This window comes from Urocitellus parryii, chromosome X, assembly GCF_045843805.1.
Source record: "Urocitellus parryii isolate mUroPar1 chromosome X, mUroPar1.hap1, whole genome shotgun sequence".
Classification (NCBI taxonomy): domain Eukaryota; kingdom Metazoa; phylum Chordata; class Mammalia; order Rodentia; family Sciuridae; genus Urocitellus; species Urocitellus parryii.
Genome location: NC_135547.1, coordinates 102,149,141 through 102,170,199, shown reverse-complemented (window position 1 = coordinate 102,170,199; position 21,059 = coordinate 102,149,141). Strand labels below are relative to the sequence as shown.

General features: G+C 32.7%; 1 protein-coding gene across 1 annotated transcript in view; it reads left to right on the top strand.

The window, feature by feature from the left end:
* Positions 1 to 21,059, top strand: part of Cfap47 (cilia and flagella associated protein 47) — a 416,223-nt gene that overhangs the window by 376,751 nt on the left and 18,413 nt on the right. Inside the window, 2 exon segments of the mRNA XM_077793662.1 lie at positions 4,337 to 4,508; positions 8,024 to 8,185. Coding sequence (XP_077649788.1) covers positions 4,337 to 4,508; positions 8,024 to 8,185 — 334 coding nt within the window.

The following is a 21,059-nucleotide window of genomic DNA, read 5'->3' as shown; positions in this document are numbered from 1 at the left end:
AAGGCAGATGGAGACCAAAGTGTTAGCTTTATTAATTATAAATATGAATTTGAAAGTGAGTTGGCTCTATGGACTTATTTGAGCTTATTAGTGCCTTCCACAGTAACAATTCCATTCATAGCAAACTGACCAGTTGTAGACTCCCTGCAGAGACAAACAATCTACACAAGAGGGAGGAAAACAAAATATGAATCCTAGATTCAAAACATTGGGAAAGAAAGAGAGATACTGGCTCATGTGCTCATGTTCCATTTCCATTTTTCATTAGTGACTGGATTCACTAGTCAAATATGTTGCTTTTACTCTCAGGGCAAGTCATGATAGAAGAGACAGGTCGAAGCTGATTTTTCCTCCTACTATGTCCCCTCACCCTTTCGTGTGTGAATAGGCCTCTCTGTGATAAGTAGGCGTAGTTAAGAATCCCCAACATTCTCTTCCCATCACCCACCCTTTATCTTCATCATATATTTTTTAAATCCAATAAAAATACTAAGCCATGTTAAATAAAAATGCTGTGACCTCTCTACCTGAACTCCTCATACTCATCTTTGAATTAACCAGGATTGGTTGCTTTTATACCTTTATCATTGAACAACATTCTAGCAAGCATCTTTCTACTAGATATTATGCTTGGTCCCAAAGATGCCAAAATTAACAAGACACAGACTCTGTTGTCAAGGGATTCAAAAAAACCCTATTTAATATGTTGGATTTGTATACCTATATTATATAAATCAATTGATGTTACCCTACTGGGATATTATCATACTTCAATTTTTAGACTGTAGTTTATAATGTCACTTCTAGAAGATTACAAATCATTCTCTCTGGGAAGGATATCCCCTGTAATTGTATTTCTTCTTCCTAAGTAGTTCTTGGCCCATGTGTTGTTTGTGCTTCTCTAGGGATTTGTTCAGTGACTTTCTTTATAGGACTTTTTAATCTAGGAGTAGTTTCACTATGTAATTGTCCATCAGAATCATGCTTTTTATTTCTCAGGTGTTCTATAATTCAAAACTTTTGTTCTTAAATTAAGCTGTTATATTTTTGTCTGATTTGCTGATTTGTGTGTCACAATTGTCTCATTTCACCCTAGGCTAATCACCTTGCTATCTTTTTCGAATGCTGTATGTAAACTCCCATGTCAGATTTGGTCTATAATCACAAATATATCTTGAGGAACTTTTCAGTGATACTCCTGTGAGCCCACATTGGCCTCCAGTCTTTAAAGCTTTTCTCTGCTCCTCTTCACTTTATTTTCTCTGATCAACTCCTGTCCTACCTGCTCTAATAAGAATACCCTTAAGAATACTGTCAACCTTTCAGGCACGGTTGTGCATACTTGTAATCCCAGAGGCTTGGGAGGCTGAGGCAGGAGGATTGTGAGTTCAAAACCAGCCTAAGTGAATGTTCTCTCTGATAAGTGGATGCTGAGCCATAATGCAGGGGGCAGCTTTAATTGGGCAAAGGGAAGGGAGGATAGAAGAGGGAGCATGGGGGCAGGAAAGATGATAGAATGAGATGGATATCATTACCCTTGGTACATGTATGACTGCACATTTGGTGCAACACTACATCGTGTATAACCAGAAAAATGCAATTGTGCACAATGAATCAAAATGCATTCTGCTGTCATATATACCTAATTATAATAAATAAATAAATAAATAAATTTTTAAAAAAACTTCTTAAAAAAGCCAGCCTAAGAAACGTAGTGAGACCCTGTCTCAAAATAAAATGTAAAAAGGCTCAGTAGTTAAGTGCCCCTGGGTTCAATGCCCGGTACTAAAAAAAAAAAAAAAAAAAAAAACAAAAAAAAAACAAGAGAGAGAATACCATCAGCCTTACTTTTCCTGTATACCTAATGTAATGGACAAATTTGTGCTCATAGCTTAGTCTGTCAGCAAGTTGAAGGAGTTTTGCTCTTGGTATTAATTTACTATCTTACTAGTTGTCCCTTTTCTCCGTCTCTATTGTTTGCTGTCATCCTCTGACAAGAATATAAATATCTGAGTGCTGTAATGTGGAAATAATAATAGTATTCATCTTATAGAGTTTTTTGAGGATTAAATGTATAAATGCATGTGAAATCTTTAGAAAATGCCTGGTTCTCAATGTGTGCTCCATAAGTATAAGATACTACCATTGTTAACATTTAAAACTCTGGTTGGATATTATGGGATAGAATGTACTAGAAGGCACATTTTGAGTCACTGACAAATGACATTTTGAAATGAAAACCAAATTCTCTCAATTGCATCCAATGATTTTTCTCAGAAGTATACAAAAGAATCATCTATGAAAAAAGTGCAAAGACATGATGCCTAAATGTTGGAAAAGATCTGAAATTGGATGATAATCACCAGTTCCCTCTCATCATTCTTAGAAATCTCAGATCATTCCCAAACCCCAACATGGTCTAGCTCTTGCTTATTTTGTTAGCTGCATTTTTTTACAAGGTCCTCCCACTCTGTCTGCTCCACCCACATAAATTCTTCCTCTATGGGCCTTCCTGGTTTATGCACCATGAACAATTCCCATAGATCTCTTCAATGAATAGAAGTTTCCTCCCTCACTCACCCTTCAGTTTTGGTATATTGGTCTCCTCCACAGGAATCCTTAGTAATCAAGTCTCCAAGACTGTATTACTCTCATAGCCTCCTTTACTTCTCTGTGGTAGCAGTTACTACAGAAATAATTTAAAATTAGCTTTCATATTAGTAACTGTCAGTTCCTTCCCTTGATCATAAGCTCTGGAGGGGCAAGAACTATACCTTTTCTTACAGTGATTCCTCCTTGTCTCACCTTTTGTCCCCTAGCCAATAAGCATGAATGTATCTTATACTAATAGACCTTTTATGAATTTAATTATGACATCCATAGTAACAGATCTCTAGAGGTGGTTCAAAGATTCTGAAACTAAAATTAACTTCTCATTCCCTAGTTTCATTCTGCAACCACCATTCCCAGAAAGGATTCAATAATTAAGCAGAAACAGATGCCGAAAGTATATTCAAGACATGCTTTACAAAAAAGAAAAAAAGAAAAATTTAGCTGGGGGTGTAGCTCAGTGGTAGAACACTTTCCTGTCATGCAGGAGGCCTTGGATCTCAAGCTCCAGCACTTAAAAAAAATCTTTATTATGTTATTTGAATAAAATGGAAGCTCATCTCTCCTAAAACACTTCAACATTCTTAAACGTTATTTTTTCTGCATGGATTATGTATTCCTATGGAACATTTCCATATTCCAGTGTCAGAACAAGTGGACACATTATATGTAGACACATTGATTTTGCTATGTCAGAGATGGTTATTGACAGGGATAATAATTTATAATTTTGGTCATTTGAAAATCAGAAATTTAGGAGATTAGAGATTTATTTTTATGTGTGCTCTCATAGCCAAGCTTTCATTTAGAGTTTAGTAGAAAAATTTAACATTAAGTACTTCTAAAAAGTGGTCTGGTGTTGTCTACTAAAATTGCTTAGAAAGTGCTATATGTTCTGAATTAAAATAATATAATAAGGAATAGCTTTATACACCAGAGATAGACTTTAGAAGTGAGCTTAGTTGTGGATTATGTCAAGTCATGATTCTTTGACCTTTCTTCTATTAACCACATTCAATAGACTTCTTGATTTGTGGTTTGGGCCCCTTACATGTAAATGAAGAGTAAATTTAATACAGATTTGTGCCATTTATCTCCATTATAATCTTGAATTTAGGATATTCTTCTTCTGAAGTGGAAAAAACTCTAATATTAGTTACCTCTGGTAACCTGCTGGTTAAAAAAAATGTTGCTAAACATATTGTCTTTAAATTTCAAGACTAAAACATAAAGAACACTCTTTTATTGAAATATATCTGAAATTGAGAATTCTGATCTAATAATTTGAGATGCTGTTTTGGAATTGTTTAAATTGAATTAAATTAAATTTAAATCTTTTTATATATTTCACATCTATAGCTTTTAATATGCATTTATAATATAGAGTATATCTCATGTCATTTTTTATTTCATAGTTAATATTGACCATTAATTTCTATTGGGCTTTTCCTACTCCATAATCCAGAACTGTAAGGATTTACAAAGGGCAAGAATTGTCTTCTATGTTACTTTTTATATTCATGCATTTATTTATTTATCTTTTAATAAAATATACATAGTATTATATAGCTGATAATGTACTAGACATTATGAACACAGAGCTAGATAATTATGGCCTCTCCCTTCCGCTAAATACCTATGCATGACTTGTGTTGATATATAAATTGATGTTCAATCTCTGCATATTTAATTAAATTGAAATATATTTTAATCTTGATTTTCCTAGCAATTCCTAAACTACGTGAATTTGAATATGAAATAGAGTTTGAAAATGAAGTTATGAAGTCTAACTTGGAATCCTGTTTGGCTTTATATTTGATAAAAAAAAGTTATAATATCAAACACCAAATGATATCATTGGTCTTCAATCTGACATTTACACCAAAGAAACCATTGAGGTAAACCTGCTTTCCTTCTCTTTTTCTTTAAACAATATTATTACTCTCAACTAATTAAACCATCTAATGTTGCTAACTAAACTAATCTAACTAAATTAAATGTTTGGTTTTTATTTCCATATTTCAATATTTGGATTATATTACTTCTTTGATGCTATTAAGTGAAATGTTTGGGGCTAAATTATTTTCAGCTAGTAAACTATGAAAAATATTCTAATGTCTAATGGTTGGAAGTCTAAGCTATTTTTCAGAAACTGACCTCTCTAAGTCATTAAAGTGTCCTGTTAACAAAAAAGAACAATTGCCTATTTTATAATATCTTTTTTAAAGAAACTGACCAAGGGATGTACAATGGCAACATATTTCTTGATGCTACTTTTTAGAACAGAACCAGTTCAAATGATGAAAATGCCTAAATTATGTTCTACATTGCAACTGCTTTCATTACCCTTTACCACTTAACACCATAACATTACACATCTGTTACTAAGACGTATGTGGATGTGTAAGAATAGTAGGCTTTGGATGTTTCCCCTTTAGGAAATCTCATCCAATGTCTTTATATTTACTCTTTGGGCTACTGACACTTAGCATTTATAAATATTATATGTATGTCACATCAGAGATAGGGATTTATTTGTGTCTGAATGCAGAGATACTGATCAGAATCAATATATACAAAATATAAAACTTGGTAATGAACAAAATATCTGAATGAACAAAACATTGTGCTTTAATTGCCTCTAAATTTTGCAACTATGTATTTGATATAGATATGCATTTATTTGAAGTGGCTATGAATATGTATTCTAATAACAAAACAATACTAGAATCATTTTCAGGAAGCAGTAATAAATGCAAGCTACAAGAAAATAGTGCACTATAAATGCTGACATTGCCCTCTTTTCCATTTCATTTTTTTAGTTTTATATGTTCATTTGCTAGTATTTTTATATTTAGTTGTGTAATTTCATTATTTTAATGATATGGAATATTCAGCAACAGCTAGAAGGAAAACAATATTATCATTGGTGAATATGTAACACAGGTCTAAACAGTTTTTTAAATTGAGAATTTATATCATGTGTCATGTTTTATCTACAGAAACACTAATTATCTTAGCTTGACATTTTTCTGGAAACTTTTACCTGTTGAAGAGCTGAACATAATGAGAACCCCAAGTTCTGATGCAGCTTGGAGGAGATAATTTAGAATAGATGATATCACATATATACATTGTTATGAATCTGTGCCATCTGTGAAATTAAGTAGTCTTCCCTACCATGGCCCTAAAATGTTGACATGGTAATTTCATGCTAACTCAAAGAATTGACCTGTTGAATGGAAGTATTCAGCAATAGTCATTTGAGTATGTATATTACTTTACTAAAAAATCATTTAATTTCTACAAAGAAAATTCCTGCACTTTTGGAGTGTTTTACTCAGTGAGAGTGACAGATAACAGAAATAAATGTATAAGTAAGCAAGCTAATTTCAGAATGTCCTGAGAAGGAAATAAATAGGGTAAATAGAACTATTGAAAGATCTGCTTCAGACAAGGGGGATTGTTAGGCTTCTATGAAGTGATGTTTGAATTAAAATCTTATGGCTGATAACAGCTGGGAAGAGCATTTAAGGTGAGGAAAGAATAAATGCAGAAGACATGAAACAAGAAATTTTTGGCATGAGCAATGAATAGTAAGAAGGCCAATGCTTCTCTAATATATTGAGCAAAGGAGGAAATAAGATTGGAAAGAGTAGTTGAGTTCTTATCATTTAGGGTTTTGATGCAATAGGTCCATATTTATGCTAGAAACAATAGGAAACTATTGAAGGACAAATATTTGGAGAATTGATTTAGGAAAACATGTATACATCATTCATAAAATGAATGGATGATGTTGGATGGTAATCTGATGTAACTTAACAATTGTGTGTTATACACATCAGTACGTGTTCATTTATTTCTACCATTCCCTGTTTGAAATATATTTGTGACAGTTCACTGGAAGAGACATAGTAAAATATGAAAAACCAAAATAAAATAATAGCTCTAAATTATGGAAGTTCTCTCTCTTCCTTATAAGACAGAAAAAATAGAAGTGTGAAAATTAAGTCTTGAAAACAATATAAAGAGAGGAATATAGTTTTATTTTCTATAACAAGAGTGTGTTAGAGAAGTATACATTTAGGATTTATATTTTAGATATGTTAACTTTAATGATATATCACTAGACATTGGCTAAGTTATACTGCGTAGTATTCCATTTTTTCTATATAATGTACTTTTTTTTAACCAGCACCCTATTGAAAGAACAATTTAAATTTTTGCTCCCACTGTTTTCTTTTTTGACACCAGGGATTGAACCTGGGGATTCTTTACCACTAAGCCACATCCCCAGCCCTTTTTATTTTTTATTTTGAGACAGGGTCCCACTAAATTGCTTAGGGCCTCACCAAATTGCTGTAGCTGGCTTTGAACTTGTGATCCTCCTGCCTCAGCTTCCTGAATCATTGGAATTATAGGTATATGCTACCACTGTGCCCAGCCACTCCCACTTTTTTGGCAGTATAAACAATGCTATAAAAATGCAGCAATAAACATGATACATATCACTTGAACTATTGGAAGCATATCTCTAGGGAAATTACTGAGTGGAATTGCTGGTTTACTGTGTGTAGTGTTCAAATTTGGTAAAATATTGACCAATTGCTGCCCAAAATGACTAACCAATTTTATACACCTACTTACAAAGGAAAAGAGTTTCCAGTGCTGTCCTTTCTGACACTTTTAGGTAAGCAGTTTGAGATTTCATTTTTCAATCCTGAATTAGGATTTTGCAACCACATTCTTGCATATTTGAGTCATTTCCACCATAGGCAGGCAAACAAACAAAACCATTGTTCAACTCCAACTGCTATCCTCTCTCTCCACTCTTCACCATAGCCAAATGCTTTCAAAGTCTATCTTTTGAATTTTATTCCTTAACTGCCTTTCAATGATATACTATTCAGTAGGGTGTATGTGATCTTTACCAATTAGTTTTACTTTTAAAAAAGATTCAATTAATTTGGAACTTTTCAGATATTAACAAACCATATTTCTGACAATGATTCATTTTGACAGAAAATTCCCAAATGGAATTTTATTATAAAACTTGAAACCATTTGCCAAATCTACCCTTACATTCTTAAGTACTATGATATTCTATGGTGGTTATAAAAATTTGCACAGTTCTTTATGCATAAACTACTGATTTTTAGAACATAAATAAACACCAGATAAGATGTGCTACAAAATAATTACCTCAAAGGGATAATGACAATCTAAACATTATCTACAAAGTATTTCTAAAATGTAATTAACAGTCATCTGCATTATGTAAGAATTACATGACCCAGTGCTTTTGCTGAAACCTCAAAGTTTGCTTACATTTTGATCTTAGATATTGATTTGCTATGTTTGTTCTCTTGTGTTTCTATAGTAGCTTTTAAAATCTCCTTTTATATTCAAGGTCTCATATTACACTGAAAATAGAGTGCTTAACAGATGGAATCTGGAAGTTTCCCATGCTGTTGATTGCTACTAAGCCTGAAGTGGATGATGTCATTGACATTGAAGGAATTGGTTTACTTAAGGAATCTACTACTGACTTTAGACTGACAAGTCAGACAAGGTAATATATCAAGCAAAAAATATGTAACTGGTTTTATTAATGTAATTTATATTGAATTGTGGAATGAAATTTAAGATAGAAAATCCTATAGGTCATGTTTTCCTGGTTAAGCCAGAGTGGTATTGCTGCTGTGACTCAAAGCTTTATAGATTTCATAAATATTTATTTAAAACTTGGAATATAGAGTCTACACTGGGAAGATTAGAAAAGAGAAGCAAAGGTAAATAATTAGACATTTGAATTTAAGATAATATTTCTATTTGTTTTCAAAAGATGTTTCAATATATTATTTCAAAGATAGATGGATCATTTTTCAGTAAATTTTAATGGTATTGGGAAATCAAATGGTTTAACTAAGTAGAGATACTTGGGTAGCCTATACAGATTCACTTTGTAGCCAACTCTTGTTCCCAAACCTAGTTTCAGGCAAACACTGATTTCTTTTCTATCTCTTTAGCATTGCCTTTTCTGGATATTTTATATCAATGAAACCACATAATATGTGGTCTTTCACATATAATTTCTTGCACTGTTTTTATCTGAAGTTCAGTAGTTTTCATGAAAAAGTACCTCTCAGTCTGTTGTTTACATTTGGTCAGTTTCCAGAGTACTGAAATTGTTGTTTTTAATGGTTGTTCATCTTACAGTTACTACTGGGGGAGAGGATTTGTTTACCTCATCCAGTCCAGTGGAAGAGAATTCTGTATATTTTAAATTACACTAGAGTTGCATATGAATGCTCCCTGAGATTTTGTACTTAAAGTACTAAGATCTGTTGCTAATTATTTTGATTTTACTTTACTACAGAGTTCATGTGAGTCAGATTCTTTCTTTTTTTAAGGAAAATTTATTGTGACTCATGGTTTCAGGGGTTCAGTCCATGGTAGTCTGACTCCATAGCTTTGGGCCTAAGGCAAGGCATGACATCATGGTGGAAGGGCATGGTAGAGGAAAGCAGCTCAGAGCGTGGTGCCAAGGAAGCAGAGAAAAGGCATACCCCCAGATACCAATCTCCTTCAGTCACACCCTATCTACCTGGAGTTGCGGTCCACTTAATCCATTTAAGAGGATCAATTCACTGATTAGGTTACAACTCTTATAATCTAATCGTTTCACCTCTGAAAATTTTTCCATAGTCTCACACATGAGCTTTCATGGGATGCCTCATATCTAAACCATAATGTTCCACCCCTGGTTTCCCAAAGCTGATGCCCATCTCACAATGCAAAATATATTAAGTCCATTTCCAAAACTACCCATAGTCTTAACATAAGTTACACCATTACCAAAATTTCAAGTCCAAAATCTCTTCTGAGACATGAGTGAAACTCTTAGCTCTTTTCTACTATACAGATCAAAAGGAAGTTACAGGGGCCAGGGTTATAGCTCAGTGGTAGAATGCTTGCCTGGCATGTGTGAGGCACTGGTTTCGATCCTTGGTACCATATAAAAATAAACAAATAAAATAAAGGCATTGTGCCCATCTACAACTAAAAAAATATTGTTTAAAAAAAGCAAGTTATATATATCCAATACATAATGGCACAAAATAAACATTTCCATTCCACATGAGAAATAGAAGCACATACAGAAGGGATGAGACCAAAATAATACCAAAATCCAGCTGGGCAAACAAATTCTGTAGCTCCATTTCAAGTATCTAGGGCAAATGGCATTGTGATATTCTCTTCAAGGAGTTTGTGCAGCTCTGCCCCTATGTCCTTACTTGTTGCAGTCCACATGGCCTCTCTCTTGTCTTGTTTCTGCTCCATTCCTACTTCTTTCTTCAGCAGATGTCACGTTACTGGCCTTTCTTAATCTCAGGGGTCTCTGTTGCAACTTTGGCTTCCTTCTCACTTCTTCACATATTACCCTCTCACAGGCAGCCCACAGGAAATCTATTTCTGCTGCACTTTTCCTGGCCTTCCAGGCCTTCCTTTGAAATCTCGGTGGAAGCCTTCATGACTTTCAGCATTCTGTATGCCTTCAGACTTAGCACCATGTTGTTCACACCAAGTTCTGACACCTTCTCAAGCAGTTGCCAGACCTTCTGGGACCACGGATGCAATTGCCTCTAAGTACCTGGGTGGCTGATCACAGTGAAACCGTGACCCCCTGTGCAAACAGAGTGCCTACATGGGCTCTTATCAAAAGATTTTACTTTTACACTTTTGAGCCTAAAATGGGTGTGGTCTTGCCAAGATGCCCTCAAACCATCTTTCCTATTGTTGCTAGGCAAAGTTAGTGACTGTAATCTCTTTAACAGCCACAAGTTCCTTCGTTAGCAAATCACTAGTCTTATACTTTTCTGGCCAAACTGCAAGTTTTTCAAATTTTTCTGTTCTGCTTTCTGCTCCTGATTATGACAGTAAATTTGGCTAAAGCAACTAGCAATTCCCATGTCATCCCTGAATGCTGTGCTCCCTTGAAATTTCCTCCACCAAATTAATTAGTCCATTACCTTTAAAATCAGCCTCATATAGAGTTTCAGGATATGGGCAAAATATACACAATTTCTTTGCCAGAACATAACATGAATGGCTGTAGTCCTGTTTGCAATAGAGTCCTCCCCCTCTGAAATCTCATGAGCCCAGTTTTCCCTGTCACAGTAATATGTTTTGGCATTCTGGTATTCTGAGTTCCTACCAGAACGACTTACTAAGCTCTGCCTACAACATTCTAAAGCTTCTTCAGCCTGCGTCTCTAAACTTTTCAAACCCCCCCCCACCCCACAAACCAGCTCCAAAGTCTTCTGAACTACATGGTCACTTTAGTCAAAGCAACAATCCCATGTCTCGGTGCCAATTTGCTTCTTTCTTGCTTCTTTCTTTGCTGTGGCCAAAAGTCCTGACAAGAACAACTTAAGAGGAAGAAAAGTTTATTTTAGCTTATAGCTTCAGAGTTCAGTCCATGGTCTGACAACTCCATAGTTCTGGGCCCAAGGTGACACAGAATATCACGGCAGAAGGGCATGGCAGAGAAAATAGGTCAGGATATAGCAATAAGAAAGCAAAGAGCCAGATCCCTTCTAAATAAGAGTAAGATTGTCCACTCAACACAGAGAGCTAAACTTTGGTGAGTGGAGAAATAAGGGTTTCATATTACTGGGTCATAGTGATCTGTACAAAACCTGAAAAACAGGAATATGAGAAAAAAGTACTAAAGTTACTATTTCTCTTTTTTATAAAACTGATTACTTGAATGCCTGTATTTCTTGATGACTACAGCTGTGCACTATATTTGCCACCAAAATGAATTTGCCAAAGGGACTGTATATGTACAAGCATTCTATACATTTTGGTCACAAATGAATGACAGCAAAATGTATAATTACCTGTTTCATTTGGAGACCAATGACACAAGGGAGAGTGACCATAAAATTCATTGTTTCCGAACTTGAACTTTCTTAAAAATTTTATTTATCAAGCACTCAATTCATAATTAGGCTCTCTGCAAAGTAAACTGGGACATATCTAAGCAAAACAAGCTCTTACTGTTACTGTTTTTATAGAGCATAATAAGATCTTTACTATTTATCAAAAAAGGAATTTTAAGTCATCAAACACACTTTCATGTACTTACTCACCATTTGTATCTTCTCTTCAGTGAAATATCTACTCATTTCTTTTTTCCATTTCATAGTTGGATTTTTTTTTACTGTTGTTTTGAAAGTTCTTTATAATTCTTGATATCAACCTCTTAACAGAATTTTGGGGATGCCAGAGATTTTAATCTTGTATGAAGTCCAATTTATCATTTTCCCCTTTTTGTAACATACTTCTGTAGTCATTGTCTAAGAACTCTTAGCATTAAATACCAAAAACTTTCTTAAAAAATTATTTGCTTAAAAAATTATTTCAAACTTAAAACAATAATGGAATTTATCATATATGTATGGTTGTGTTTGAAGTAGAAGCTTATTATTTTTTCTATGAATGTTCAGCAATATTTGTTAAAGGGCTGGGGTTGTGGCTCAGTGGTAGAGCGCTCGCCTCACATGTGCGGCTCTAGGTTAGATCCTCAGCACCACATAAAAATAGATAAATAAGGGTATTGTGTCCAACTACAACTATAAAATAAATATTTTAAAAAATATATTTGTTAAAAAGACTGTCCTTCCTCCATGAAACTGATTTTGCTACTTTGTCAAAAATTATTTATATTGATCTGGTTCTGGGTTTTCAATTCTGTTCCACTTATCCTCTGACAATGCTATACTCAAGTAGTATGATTCCCTCTCATTTATTTATTTATTTTATTTATTTCCATTACCTTTCTATATAAATTTTAACATAAGCTTGTCTGTTTGGGGCTGGGGATGTGGCTCAAGCGCCTGGCATGCGTGCGGCCCGGGTTCGATCCTCAGCACCATATACAAACGAAGATGTTGTGTCTGCCGAGAACTAAAAAACAAATACTAAAAAAAAAAAGTTCTCTCTCTCTCTCTCTCTCTGTCCCCTCTCTCTCACTCTCTCCTTTAAAAAAAAAAATAAGCTTGTCTGTTTAAAAAATTTCTTCTTTACTTTGAAAGGACTGTATTAAACCCATAGATCAAATTACTGATATTTATAATTTCCACTATAGTATTTAATATATTAGTTCACTAAACTATGTATTTACTATATTTCTGAAACTATACCATATATGGTACAGTTCTTGATTTATTTAGACCTTTGACTTTTTTTGCATCAGTGTTTCCTAATTTTCAGCTTATAAATCCTGTATAAGTTTTCAACATTTATAGATAGACATTTCATTTTTGGAGTAGGTGTAAATGACATTGTGTTTTTAATTTCAGTCTTCACATGTTTATTGCTAGTTCAGAGAGGATACAATTGATATTTTTGTGTTTGCTTTATATCCTCAGAATTTGTGAAGCAATCATATGTTCTATAAGCATTGTTTTTGTGCTCTGTGGCATTTCCTATATAGACATTCATGCCTCCCACAGATTTTCCAATATGTATGACTGTTTTTCCTTTTATGCCTATTGTACTGGCTAGGACTTTCAGTACTATATTGAACAAGAGTGATGAGAGTAGACATCACTTACTTCTTTCCAACTTAGTTGGAAAGCATTCAGCCTTTCACCATTAGTTGTTAGCTGTAGGTGATTTTCATCAAGTCAAGGACGTTTTTCTCCATGTTGGGTTCCTAGGGCTAAAGTAAGAAATTAGCACAAAATCAGTGGCTTTAAAACAACAGAAATTTCTTTTCTCACAGTTATGGAAACTAGAAGTAAAAAAATCTAGGCTTGGGCAGAGCCACACTTTCTTTATAGACTCTAGGGAAGAATCTGGTCTATGCCTTTATTTTAGCTTCTAGTGTTGCCGGTGATCCTTAGGATTCCTTGGCTTGTGCACACATCATTGTACTCTCTGCCTCCATAGTCACATGACTTTCTCACTGTGTGTTTCTCTCTGAGCCCCTTCTCTTTTTATAAAAACACCAGTCATATTGAATTATGGCTTACCCTAATTCAGAATGACTTCATCTTGATTGATTGCCTCTGCAATGACCCTTTTTTCAAATAAGGTCATATTCTCAGGCACAAGAGATTAGGATTTTGGGAAACAGTTTTCAGTTTTAGTATTTCTGATTTTCTGAAAGACTTTATTAAGAATGACTAGTGGATTTTGCCAAATGTTTCTTCTGCACCAGTTGATAATATCTTGCCATTTTTCTTCTGTAGTCTGTTGATGTGGTGGATTACACTGATTGAATTGCAAATATATCTTAAACTAGACATGTATTCCTGGCATAAACCCCATTTGCTCTTGGTACACATTACCTTTTATACACTGATACACATTTGCTATAATTTGGTCATGATTTTAGTGTCTTAACCTCATGAGAGATTTTAGCCTGTGGTTCTTTTTTTAGCTGTTGTTGTTGTTGTTGTTGTTGCTGTTGTTATCATCTCTACGTCTGATTTTATGTAATGTTATACTCAAAAAAATATTTAGGAAATAATCCCTCTTTTTCTATACCATGGAAGATAATGTTTATAATTGGATATGATTCTCCTAGAAATGTTTGTTAGAATTAGTCAGTGAAATCATTTGGATCTGAAGATTTTTTTCAGAAGCTTTCTAAAATTTATGATGTAATTACTTTAATAGATTTTTAATTTAATATTGGGAGAGTTTGGTAGTTTGTGTAAAGACTTATTTATAGTACTCTCTTATTTTTCTGTTGATATCTGCAGAGACTATGCAATCTCTTTTATTTCTCAAATTGGTCATTTATAGCTTCTCTCTTTTATCACTGTTAGTCATCTTAGAGGTTTGTCAATTTTATTGACCTTTTTTAAAGAACTGGCTATTTGCTTCATTGATTTTTTTTCCTATTGTTTTTCTGTTAGGGTTATAATAGATTTCTACTCTTATTTTTGTTTTCTTTTACTTTCTATGGATTTATTTTGATCTCTCTACTTTCTTGAAGTAGTTTAGATTATTAATTTGTGGACTTTCCTTTTTCCTACTGTATTTACTAGTATATTATTCCCCTTAGGTACTGCTTTACTTGAATTTTATGGCATTGGTATGTTGTATTTTCACATTCATTCAGTTCTAAATGTACCTTTTACTTTCTTTGAGATTTCTTCTTTAACACACAGGTTATTTAGAAGAGTTTCATTTAATTTACAATCTTAAAATTTCTGTTGTCTTTCTCTTGATTTTTAGTTTGATTTCATTGTGGTTAGAAAACATACTCTGCATAAATTTAATTATTCGTGTTTCTAAGTAACCTATTTCAGCAGACAGATCTATGGGTAGAAGTATAAATAAACAAAATAGAAGATAGAGTGTTCTACAAGTATCTCTTGGAGCCTGCTGGTTGATGATGTATTGTTCAGTTCTTATGCTTCCTTAACTGATTTTCTGTTTAATAAGTCTATCAATTGATGAAAAAGGGGTGTTGATATTCATGGATGTAATTGTAAATTTATTTATTTATTTTTCCAGTGCTTTTTTGCCATATGCATGTCTGAAGCTCTAATTTTTGGGTGAATGAAAATATATGATTACTGTGTCTTTTTGGTATATTTATTCTTTTGTCATCTTATAATGTCCCTCTTTCTCTGACAAATATATTAGCGTTGAAGTCTAGTTTAACTGATATTAATATAGCCACTTCTGTTCTTTTAGAAATAAATATTTGTACAGTATACATTTTTCATTCTTATATTTTCAGTTTTCCTATAATATTATATTTTAGGTTACTTTTTATAAATAGCCTATAATTTGATCATCTTTAAATCCACTTATCTCTTAATTTGTATTTGTGTCCATTTACATCATTTAGATTTAAAGTGATTATTAATATTTTAGGTCTTATTTTCACCACTTTAGTTTTCTTTTTCTGCTTGTTAATTTTTTTCTTATTGCTGTTTTCCTTTTCTTTCCTTATTATTGGTTACCAGAAGAATTTTTAGAATCTACTGTTTTTTATCTATAGTGCTTTAAATGTATTTCATTGTGTATTTTTAACAGTTGCTGTCAGTATTACAATATTAATGATCAACAAATCACAGTCTACCGCTATAAACATTTTTCTGCTTTAAGAGAAATGTGAAAACCTCACTTCCATTTTCTTCCCTCTGCCCTACTACATTTTTTGGAGAGGGGTTACTAGGAATTGAACTCAGGGGTACTCGACCACTGAGCCACAACCTCAGCCCTATTATGTATTATATTTAGAGACAGGGTCTCACTGGGTTGCTTAGCACCTTGCTGTTGCTGAGGCTGGCTTTGAACTCCTGATCCTCCTGCCTCAGCTTCCAGAGCCTCTGGGACTACAGGCATGTGCTACCGCGCCCTGCTACCCTTCCACTTTTTAAATGTAAATCTCTTAAATTTTTCCACCATATACATCAAACACCATGCACGATTATGCTATAATTTTCCCTTCAGTTTTCAAATGCTTTTAAAAACATGAGGAAAGGATAGTCCATTTTACTTTATGCTTTTCTTTAATGCATTCCATTACTTTTCTTTCCTTCTGAAGTTCTATCCACTTTCCATCTTCATTTAATTATTTTCTACTTCAGACTGTTTTTTAAATTTAATTTTAATTTTTATTTGTTCTTTTTAGATATACATGAGAGTGTATTTTGACATATTATACTTACAAGAATACCCCTTAACTATTCTTTAAGGTTAGTTCTGTTTATAATATGTTCTCTTAGCTTTCCTTAATCTGAGGTTATTTTTTATTTTCCCTTCATTATTGAAGAATCACAACAATTAATAATAATTTAATTATTAATTGATTAATTTAAATTAATAATTCATTAATACAGAATTCATGATTCAGAGTTCTTTTCTTTTAGCACTTCCTACCGGCATTTGGTTTATGAGAGGAAATCTGCCATTCAAATTGTTGCTCCCCTATAAGTAACATTTCATCTTTCTCCAGTATCTTTCAAGAAGTTTCTTTCACTTTAATTTTCAGAAATTTGTTGATGATGTATTGTGCCACATAATGTCTATACTGTTTGTGGTCATCATTAAACTGAATTAAATGAGGAAAGGGACTGGGATTATTTAGTTTAGTGCCAGACATGTAAGGGATGTTTAATAATTCTGCTATGTAAGAAGGAAATCCCCAAATACTTTCATTTCTATGATAATAAGGAAAAAATAAATGGGCAGTATCCATGGTGATTATTGAATATAAATTTGCCTTGAAGACCAAAAAGAAACTTAATATGTTTATTAGATTTATAGAGAATAATGGCATAAACAGTTTGCTGTTTCTATTCAGAGATGTTGCAAAGTTTCTAAAATCATTTTTAAATATCTGTCATATTTTTAAAGGATATGACAATTTGTGTCCTTATTTACTGTAACAAAGAATCATATCAATATATTTGGAAACTTTTCAAAGTTAATTATCTAATGTAATCCACAGAAATATTTAATGAGTTAACTAGTTCTAAGTAAACATCATTATGAACATGGTTAGAACTCTGCTCTTCTAGTAATTTAAATGTTCTTTACTCATTGGCCTGTACAATTTTCCTAACTTGGTCAGGTTTAACATATTTTCTGTGTACTTCAGAGTATAAAAATGAATTTCTACTTCTTTGTTGGGCCATATATTTTAATACCATACTGTTTACTCAGAGAAACCTATCTCTTGGGCTGGAAATCAAATTCCTTCATCTAGTTCCATATGTGCCCATAGCTTACGTCACACTTGGGCTTCTCCCATAGTCTTTGGGACTAGGGTTTTGTTTTAAATATTCTACAACAGAAATTTCATATAAAGATGAAAAAAAAAAGAAAGGCAAGATAGTTTCCATCTAAAACATGAGAATGTGAATTCATTTCATAACTTGTAAGGACCTTTAATGAGTAAAATATTTCTTTTGTCTCATTGTAGGAAGCAAATAATACACATAATTCATAATAATTGAGTTATATTGTGTCCTTGTTAATCACTCTATAATATTATTCTGCACTTATTTTAATGAAAACATATGAACTAAATCATTTGAATTGAAAATAATCAAAGTTTCATCCTTAATCACCTCACTTCTGATTGCTCCTGACAGATGCAATTAAATAATGCAATCATTAGTTATAAAAGATTACAATCAAAAGGAAAGTCTCAAATTTTTGTATGAACTCACAAAGGAAAACTCCCAATAAAGATCTCACCATGATTATTTCTGTCTAAATTGAAAAATTATTTTCATTATTCTGCTTTGTCTCTAAATCTAATTAGAAATTGCCTGCATTGAATTAATTGGAGACACAGACCAAGGACCATGTTTACTATCAGAAAAAGGACAGAACAATAGCATGTTATATCCTGCTAAATAATTTAATTTAGATGCCATTATTATTTTTACTCCCAGTATTTTGAGGATATCATCCTAATTTGGGTAGACTTTTAGTATTTTATACTATTTATACTATAATAGATATTTTGCAGATATGCTGAACCTACTATTTCCTATTTCCTATAATGAAAGGTCAAGATTGTATCTATTTCTCACTCAGTCTTATCACAACAATAAGTTCTTGCTTTCTTGATTCCCCTCAGAGCATAAATTTATACTTTCAGTAGGCCTTTTGAGAAACATGAGGCAGTTACAAAGTCAATTTCTTCAAATTGCTATTCAATTTATTTTTGTATTTTCATTGGATATCTTGATTTTTTAAATGTCTTTGAGATTTGTTTTATGAGCACTATGAAAAAATGAAAAAAAATTATGACATATGATTCAGTCTCTAACAATAAGATCTGCTTCCTTATGCCTTGGTAATTTTTTAAATGTACTGAAAAGGAAAATATGACAGTATATATTTATGAAAGAAGCGAAACAGAAAGTCATTCTGCTTCATTACAATCCAATCATTCTGGGTTCATTATAACTAATATTACTAACATTCTCTTAAATGTTTTGTTAGAATTAGAAGTAGCATGTATCTCTTATTCTGATGCATTTCTGTTAACATTAAGTTCAAAGAAAGTCTCAATAAAAAACAAAAATAGACATATTTTGTTTCAATAAACATTTCCATAAACATTTTCCTAGGGAATGAATGCATTTATCAGAAATTCTAGTATATAAAGTCATGTAGGACAAATGCATTCAAAAATGTGAAAAATACTGACTTTTTGTTTTGAGCTCTTTTATATTGAGTGAACTGCTTAGTATTACAGAGAATCCAAAAATTCTATCAGAATATTTTCTATAGATTTTTATTTTGTTCAATTTTGGTTCTGAGGATATAATATCGTACCCCTTGTAATATTGATATCAAAATGAGTTTTTAAAAAAATATTAAACAGTAAATAGAATTATCTTCAATAAGTGCATTTAGTGTGCAAATTTGGGGAACATTTTTGGTATATTTTAATGACTGAGGGTCCCTCATGCAAATGGTAATAACATGTTGACCGTGTCTGCAGTTATCTGAAGACTTGACAGAGTTGGGTGATCAAAATGGCTTACTCTCACAACTGGCAATACATACTGGTTGTTGTCAGAAAGCTGAACTGGGGCTGTCAGCAATAGTATCTATACATAAACTCTCTACTGTGTTTGTCCCCAGTAATTGGATGGACATCTTGACTGGTTTCCCACAGTTTTTATTCCAAGAGAACCAGGTAGGAGATGATTGGCATTTTCTGACATAGATACCAAAAGTTCCACAGTGTCACTTTAGTTACATTCAGTTGGTTACCAGAGAGTCACTATGTTGACATGGATATAAAAAAGGGAACACTGGCCACCTTTTTCAATGTGAAATTGTTAAGGAAAATATGAGCATGCTATGGTAATCAAGTAATGCTTACTTGAATATTTTAAGCTTTTCCTAAGTCAGTATACTCTCCCTAGATTCTTTCTGAATATTGTAACCAGCTGGTAGTCTTTGAGTGGCAAGGCTCAGATAATGGTATGCAAATCACAGAAAAGGATGGGGTTTTTTTGTAGGTCAGTTTTCTAGGATAATTGGAAACTACCCACTTCCCTATGTCAGATCTGTTTTTGAACTTATTTTAAAGATCCAATGCTGTAAATAAGCTACTTAATATATTTAGCTTACACTCCAATCCTGGGTAGGCTATACCTAAGTAGGTATTAAAAAATCTCAGGTCATTCTGAAGATCTAGAAAACTAGTGGGGAGTATAGAAGAAAGAAAAAAGATGAGATAAGAAAACAGAATGATGCAATCATATTCAAGATTTGACCACTTCCCCATGGTGGTTTCTCTGTATCCTAAATTAATTATATAAAACACAATGTCCCTAGGACAATAGGAAAGAGAAGATACTTTAAGGAATACATTTCACTTTATATGTTTTAAATATTTAAAAGGCCTACTGTTTGTCAAGCAATTTTAGGCATGTTTTAGAGCTACAAAGTGTTCTGAAGGATAAAAACATTACCAAGTATCAAAACAGCTTACCTGTTAATCTTATTTTAAAAATTTTATTTGCACATAAGTGATTAGTAATAAGTAAAACTTTTGAGAAATTTGATTTTCTTTTTTCTGTCTTATTTTTCACTCACATCTGTCATTTGTGATAGCATTAAAAATACTTCTCTTTAAAGTGAACAGAACATGAATTACACAAGTCTATGTTGTAAATCTTAAGAAATAGTAGTGTGCCATCTTCTGACCATAAACACTAATTACAACTCAGTTATGCTAAACTATAGGAATTAGAAATCGATTCCTAATTGTATGAACTAACCAGTTTTTGAAGAGTCATTTTGCATCATGCTACATAGAAATTTTCATATTGTAAAATTAATATCTATTGTGGACAAGGATTCTGATTTTCAAAAATAAATTATAGGGCTTTATGTGTACCTTTTTATAAACACACACATTAAATACATGTAATTTAAGAAATCTTTTGGGACTCATACGGCTTACATTGTTTAAACCATCTTTAATTCATCAACTATCTTACACCACAGCTGAGTATCCATTTATTCCCAATAATAACAATAAAACTACCATCCTTTAAAAAATGATGACATATAAAAAAAACTGATGAAATTGTTTTGTAAGCAGTTTTCTCAAGGACTTTCCACTGACTGAAATAAATAGCTTTCAAATGCTCCAGATGGAAAGCAAAAAGTATTTTAAAACCTCTAGAAACCCTTTAAAATTTAATGACAACTTTTCCCCTTCAGAAATCTTCTCTCTTTCCTCTATGCATTAACATCATATCTCTAGAGTCAGCATTTATCTGAGCAGCTATTTCAATTTTCCGAATACAGTTATTTTTACCTTTGAGAATGATTGCCATATTTTTGTCATAAACATATAGAAAGGGATATTTCCCCAGATACAGTTTTCTATCATGGTTAATGATATTATTATCAAGAAAAAAACCAGA